Raw genomic sequence first — 6704 nt, 5'->3', positions numbered from 1 at the left:
GGGTGGTGAATATATGTCATCTTTATTGAATGATTTTCTGAAGTCTGAGGGCACTATTCATCAGTTGTCTTGTCCTTATACACCTCAACAGAATGGTGTTGCAGAACGTAAACATCGTCATCTTATTGAAACTGCTCGCTCTTTACTGCTCCATGCCTCTGTCCCTTCTGAATTTTGGGGGGAAGCCCTTCATACTGCCACTTATTTGATAAATCGAATTCCATCATTTGTTTCTAGCAGTATCGCTCCTTTTGAACGGTTGTATGGTGTTCGTCCTACCTATGATCACTTGCGAGTTTTTGGTTGTGCCTGCTTTGTTTTATTACCCCCTTCCTATCGCACTAAATTGTCTACCAAATCTGCATTGTGTGTGTTTCTAGGTTATGGTTTTGGTAAAAAAAGATACCGATGTTATCATCCTGAGTCTGGTAGACTTTTTGTTTCTCGCAATGTTAAGTTTTTGGAACAGTTCTGTTACTTTCGGATTCCGTTGTCTACTCCTGGTTTGAATAATACAGAATTGTTACACATTGATCCATTTGTGCCTGATGAGCCCCATGATGACCAGTTACTCATTCACCATCCGTCCACTGACTCACCCCTCCATCCGGAGGTCTCCTCTACTATGCCTTCACAACAGTCACATGCAGGTACTGACCTACCTTCTCCTATGGCGCCTCTCTCTCTCGACTCTCTGGACTCTGGTGATCCGCATCTTGCCACCCCTCGAGTTTCCACTCGTGTTCGCCGTCCCCCTCAGAGGTATAGTCCCTCTTCCTATGTGCTCTCTTCACCCTATCTAACCTTTTTGTCTAAGATTCATTCTTTTGTTGAGCCTAAGTCATACAAGGAAGCTGTATCCGATGCAAATTGGCGACAAGCTATTAATGATGAGCTCACAGCCCTGCACCAAACAGGTACCTGGGAGTTGGTTCAACTTCCTCCCGGTAAGCATGCTATTGGTTGTAAATGGATTTTCAAAATCAAAACTCAATCTGATGGTACACTTGAGCGCTACAAAGCTCGGTTAGTTGCAAAAGGATTCTCCCAAACAGAAGGACTTGATTATGATGAGACTTTTGCTCCAGTTGCTCAAATGAAGACTATTCGCACCTTGATTTCTATTGTAGCGGTTCAAAAATGGCATCTTCATCAAATGGATGTTAAAAATGCTTTTTTAAATGGTGATTTGACCGAGGAGGTATATATGCGACCACCACCAGGTCTTCCTCATCCTGCTGGTTATGTTTGCTGCCTTCGACGAGCTTTATATGGTCTCAAACAAGCTCCCCGTGCTTGGTTTGCGAAGTTCAGTTCCTCTTTGATCCGGCTTGGCTTTGTTGCTTCCAACTATGATTCTGCCATGTTCATTTGTAAAACTGTTGTGGGGCATATTGTGGTCCTTCTCTATGTTGATGATATGATTGTGACTGGTGATGATGAAGCTGGCATTGCCGACCTTAAACGACACCTTCACTCTCTCTTTGAAATGAAGGATCTTGGGTATTTACGGTATTTTTTGGGTATTGAGGTTGCCTATTCTCCTGAAGGTTATATTTTGTCTCAATCCAAATACATCTCTGAAGTGATCAGTCGAGCAGGATTGACAGATGATCGGATTGTGGATTCTCCCATTGAACTCAATCATCGCCTTAGCCCTACAGATGGTGACTTGTTGTCAGATGTTACCCGATACAGAGAGGTAGTTGGGTCTCTAGTTTACTTGACGGTAACTCGTCCTGATATTACCTATGCTGTTCATGTGGTTAGTCAGTTTGCTTCCGCCCCCCGTACCACTCATTGGACAGCAGTTCTCCGTATCTTACGCTACTTACGTGGCACTGTGCATCATGACTTACTTATGTCTTCCACCTCTGATTTGGTTCTCTCTGGTTATTCTGATGCTGATTGGGCTGGTGATCCGACAGATCGCAAATCTACTACTGGGTATTGTATCTTTCTTGGGAATTCTTTGGTGGCTTGGAAAAGTAAGAAACAATCTGTAGTCTCTCGCTCTTCTGCCGAGGCAGAATATCGGGCTATGGCCACCACTGCTGCTGAGTTAATTTGGTTTCGCCGCTTACTTGAAGAACTTGGCTTTCCTCAACTGTCTGCTACCCCTATGTTTTGTGATAATCAAAGTGCCATTCAGATTGCCAAGAATCCGGTTTTTCATGAGCGTACGAAACATATTGAGATTGATTGTCACTTTGTACGACATCACTACTTACAAGGCTCTCTCACCTTGCCCCATGTTTCCTCCACATCTCAACTTGCGGACGTCTTCACCAAATCGCATCCAGTTGCTCATTTTCATCATCTCATAGGCAAACTTATGTTACTTGCCCCTTCATAAGTTTGAGGGGGGGTGTTAATGTAAATATGTATATGTAAAGGGGCATATGTGTCTTTTTCTTTGGTCCAAGGGCATACTTGTAAATTCTGGTCCAAGGGCATACTTGTAATTTCTGCCTTCCTCTTCCTTTTCGAATAGGGTTTCTAAAACCCGACGGAAACTGTAAAATCAGGAGCGAGAGTTTTGAATATACTGAAAAACCTCTTTGAAATCAGGGAGATTTACAAAACAAAAGACAGAGATTTTAGTGGTTTGGCCCTTGGAAGCTAATCCAAAAAAGGAAAGAGAGAAGGAGAAATTTTCATTGAATAAAAAATGATTTCTTATAGTAATTCCATGACTATTTATAGGATCCTAATAGATAATCTGAACCCTTGAATTTCCATTTTCTTCAATTAAGACAATTAATTATGTGACTTCTTTAATCAGGCACATTAAGATATTTTTCTCATGATTTTTGGAAATCAAGACAAATCAATCTCTTGATTGATTTACCAATTATTACATAAATTAATTATGAATTTATAAGAATTAACGAAAAAAATTCTCTCTTAATAGTATCACCTACAAAAAGTTTAATAAAGTTAAAAAAACCTAAAATAATGAATAATTCGGCTGATCCAAGGCATCATGTCCTTGAAAGAGAAAAACATCTTTTTGTACTGTTGAGGGTTTTGGTGATCATTTCTTAAGGTACTATGTTTCATATTTGTTCTAAATGTACATTGTAATAGAAGCACATCTGAAACTCCATGGTATATTTTGTTAAAGATTAGTCCCATATGGATTAGTGAATACAAAGTTTTGGAATTAATGGGTCTATTAGTTTATTAGTTTGGAAAGAGATTTCCTAACTTAGCTAGCCATTTTGTGATGAACCTTTCACCCACCTTCTAATATAGTATTGGAGTAGGTGCTCATACGTGGACCTCCACTTAAACTGTCCACGTGTAGAGCCACAAAAATAGAGTATACACATGAGGGGCAGTGTTAAAGAATAGTCCCAGATGGATTAATGGGTACAAAGATCTTGGTTTTATTAGTTTAGAAATTTATTTTTTAACTTGGCTAACCATGTTAAGAAGCCTCTTTAAAAAGTAATAAGTCGAAGATATTTGTACTCATGAATCTATGTGGGACTATTTTTTAACACTTTTTTCCCTTGTAGGATATTTTCTATGGCTCTTGATTGAAATTAGAAAATTGTGGGAAGTGGCACCATAAAATTAAAAATTTTAGCATTAGGATTTCAAACAAGAGAAATATTTGTGAGAAGCTTTGAACAATTAGTAGAGAAGAATTGAGTAAGTGAGTAAGAAAGAGAGAGAGAGAGAGAGAGAGAGAGAGAGAGAGAGATCAGTTGTACTTCACACTAAGGCCCAATTTACAAGGCTCTTAATTGAAAACTGGAAGGCAACGTTCAGAAATGATTTTTACAAACATTTTAGGTTGAAGCAGTTCTGTAACAGTTAATAGTTTTCTTTATTGCAAAATCACATCTAATATTCCTCTTATGTTCTGTAAATTTGAAAAACACTGAAAGATAGTTTGAAAGGATAAATATTATAGTTATAGTCAGAGTTTAAGCAATGGGTATACTATATAGCTTTTGGTGTTTTACCTAATTGAATTTTTAACTAGTTATCATTTCACCATACATGCCAGTCCTAAGTAGACAGTTTTTACTTGGAGTTTACGTATAAAGTTTTACAAATACTGAATAATTAAGTTATAGCCTTGGTTGAGAGTTTTTTTTTTTGAGAAAAAATGGAGAGTGAGCGAAATCTTCTGAAAAAAAATTGTCTGAAACTGCAGACAATGATCTAACCAAGCCTAAATCTAATTTACTTACTAATCGATGCTTGCTGCAGTTTCGAATGCGTTCCATAGAGCCCGATGAAGATCATTTCAATCGTCTAACGATAAAAGCAAAGAGAAGCCATATTTGACTAACGAGAATCACTACATGTGCCATGCAGGATGTCAATAGATCCATTAATTAGAAAGATGGATCGTTAGATTTCCAAGAAGCTTGATACAGATCACTCCAGAAGTCATTTTTTCTGCTTCACATCAGCACAGCATGACTAAATGGAGCTCCAGAGATAAATTCCGCATCATCAACTCTACAAACTAGGTTTATTTATTAATATCCACGATGCGAAAAGCTGAGAACAGAGTTTGATTTGTAGTCTGTCTACACCCAAATGGCCCCGGCTCGTCTAAGCAATGGAAGCAGAGAGCCACTAAGATGGAGAGACATGACCTCGTCCGTAGAACCCACAAGCTGGCCGCCGATGAAAACGGCCGGAACTGGAGTGTCTCGACCCAGTAGTGTCAGGAGGGCTTTCTCCATCTCCCTTCCATTTGGCTCCTCGTCCAGCTCGTACACCGTAGCATTAACTCCACGGTCGCTCAAGAGTGTTTTGATGGTGTGGCACATGCAACAAGAACTGATGCTGAAGATCACTGCCGCATTTTGTGAGGCCAATCTCAACACTCTCTCCATCTGACCAATTAATGTTTGAGATAGTCTGAAGAAATAAGTGAAATCAAGCTCGAACAAGAAGATAGGAAGATGGGAGCGGGGTTATATAAGCAGAAGGCCTTTACTAATTTGCTGTGGTGATTTAGGTTGAGCTCCGCACTCCTTTTATTTATACACAAAGGGGGTTGCCGTAGGACTTGTGTTTCGTATTTTCGATTTGCAGAAAAATGAGAAGGGAATGACGATGACGTATTCGTGTGGAATTTCCACTTCTATTTCTGATCATCAATAGACAGCGACTTCCTTTTTGGATAACATCAACAAAAGAATCCATGCGGGTGTGGGCGTGTGCAGAACTAGAATCCATTTGGAAAGAAGTTCTAGCACAATAAAGCACAAATGTAACAGATCGCCTCTGATTACCTATTCTGATAGAGGAATTAGAACCTGCTCATGGAGGACTATATGAAGACCTAACCGAGTGTTTACGTCCATGGATGCAAGTCTAGTCGGCAGAATAAGCACGTACTGAGTTTCGTAGCGCCATGAGAGATCAGTTGAACCGATAAAACATACGAGTCTATCCATTGCCCTCACTTTTGTGTAGTGAGATTCGCAGGGCACTGAAAGCAACAACACGGAAGAAAGATTGGAAGATAAAAAGGCTTTATCACAACAAGGATCTGACGCAATAAAAACTTATCCGCCAACTACCATGGACAGTACGGATTTCCGTAGTAAGCTTTTGAACTTAAAACCCATCAGAGTTAGTCAATAATCACGTCTTTGATATAGTCACAGTCTGGAAAATATAAGGAGCTAGCCTGAATTCTCGTTTCTTTATGACATTTTGGATACGTAAGTGGTTTTCCTTCTTTTTCTTGGTGATCCGATTTTCTCTTTTCTCTCCTGGGTCACCCTAAAATGAATTATTAGTAGTTAGAAGTATAATAATTTGTACGATTGAACGATAAACAAGGAAATAACAATTACAGGAAAAGATAATGACGCTTGATTTTCACCGGTGGCTCCGATGAAATGTCAGTCTTCTAGCACTAATAGTTCCAGTCCTGAGATGCATCACAGGCAATCTGGGATTGTCGTGTGTGACAGCCTTTGAGATTTTCTTAGAATGAGGAAGTAGCCATAAGTGCTGTCCACAAGCGAAGCCATGGATAAATTTTCCTGGTTAATGTCAGAAACCAGAGAAAAGTGGGGAAGAAAGCCTGAGTGGACTGCAAATGGGAGGCAAACTCTCAAGAGTGCCCTCACACGAGGTACTTCCTGTAGTGTGGCCTTATCCACACCTGAACCAAAAGAGAATGTGGCCTGGTTAGTCTAAATTACTCCATGCAATGCCTAATCATATCATATTAGCATGAATGAACCCTTTTTCTACACCTTAACCATGCAATTAATAGAGAAGAAGAGGGTGAAAAGGACTAAATCATGAGAAGATCTATTTCTGGGAGGTTGGGACGAGTTTCTTACTTCCAATTCGAGTTGAAAAATAGGAGACTCTGCACAGGAATTTTCATGGCAACCAAGAACTAAGCTCGACTGTAATAACGGCAATACCCTTGTCTCCTCCTCCTCCGAAAGGATTATCCGTTATTCGAACTCAACCTCTCCGGAATTCATTACCAGAAAAGAATCGTTTATCACATCACTAGTGGCTTTCCGCGTCATGAGAACGTATGCAAGAGAGTGAATTAAAAGACGACCCACTCGAAGGTTTCTTTTTCCCCGTCGCTCATCATGAATTGAAAGATTTCGTCTGGCGAATTCTTTAGTCTCCCAACTGATTTTTTTTTAATATTTCTTTCACGAATTCCCATCCCCAGATTGTGAGCACTTGCT

General features: G+C 39.8%; 1 protein-coding gene across 1 annotated transcript; it reads right to left on the bottom strand.

Moving 5' to 3' along the window:
• Positions 1 to 4553: 4553 nt before the first annotated feature.
• Positions 4554 to 4865, bottom strand: LOC137960188 (glutaredoxin-C1-like). The gene has a single exon (XM_068807715.1). It carries the CDS (start codon positions 4863 to 4865, stop codon positions 4554 to 4556), a length of 312 nt encoding a protein of 103 aa, XP_068663816.1.
• Positions 4866 to 6704: the final 1839 nt, after the last annotated feature.

This window comes from Aristolochia californica, unplaced genomic scaffold, assembly GCF_029961685.1.
Source record: "Aristolochia californica isolate CCGP_79_NKW_82.1479 unplaced genomic scaffold, dmAriCali1.0.hap1 SCAF_3, whole genome shotgun sequence".
Taxonomy (NCBI): domain Eukaryota; kingdom Viridiplantae; phylum Streptophyta; class Magnoliopsida; order Piperales; family Aristolochiaceae; genus Aristolochia; species Aristolochia californica.
Note: the sequence above shows the minus strand (reverse complement) of the source record. Positions and strands in the feature narration are given on the sequence as shown.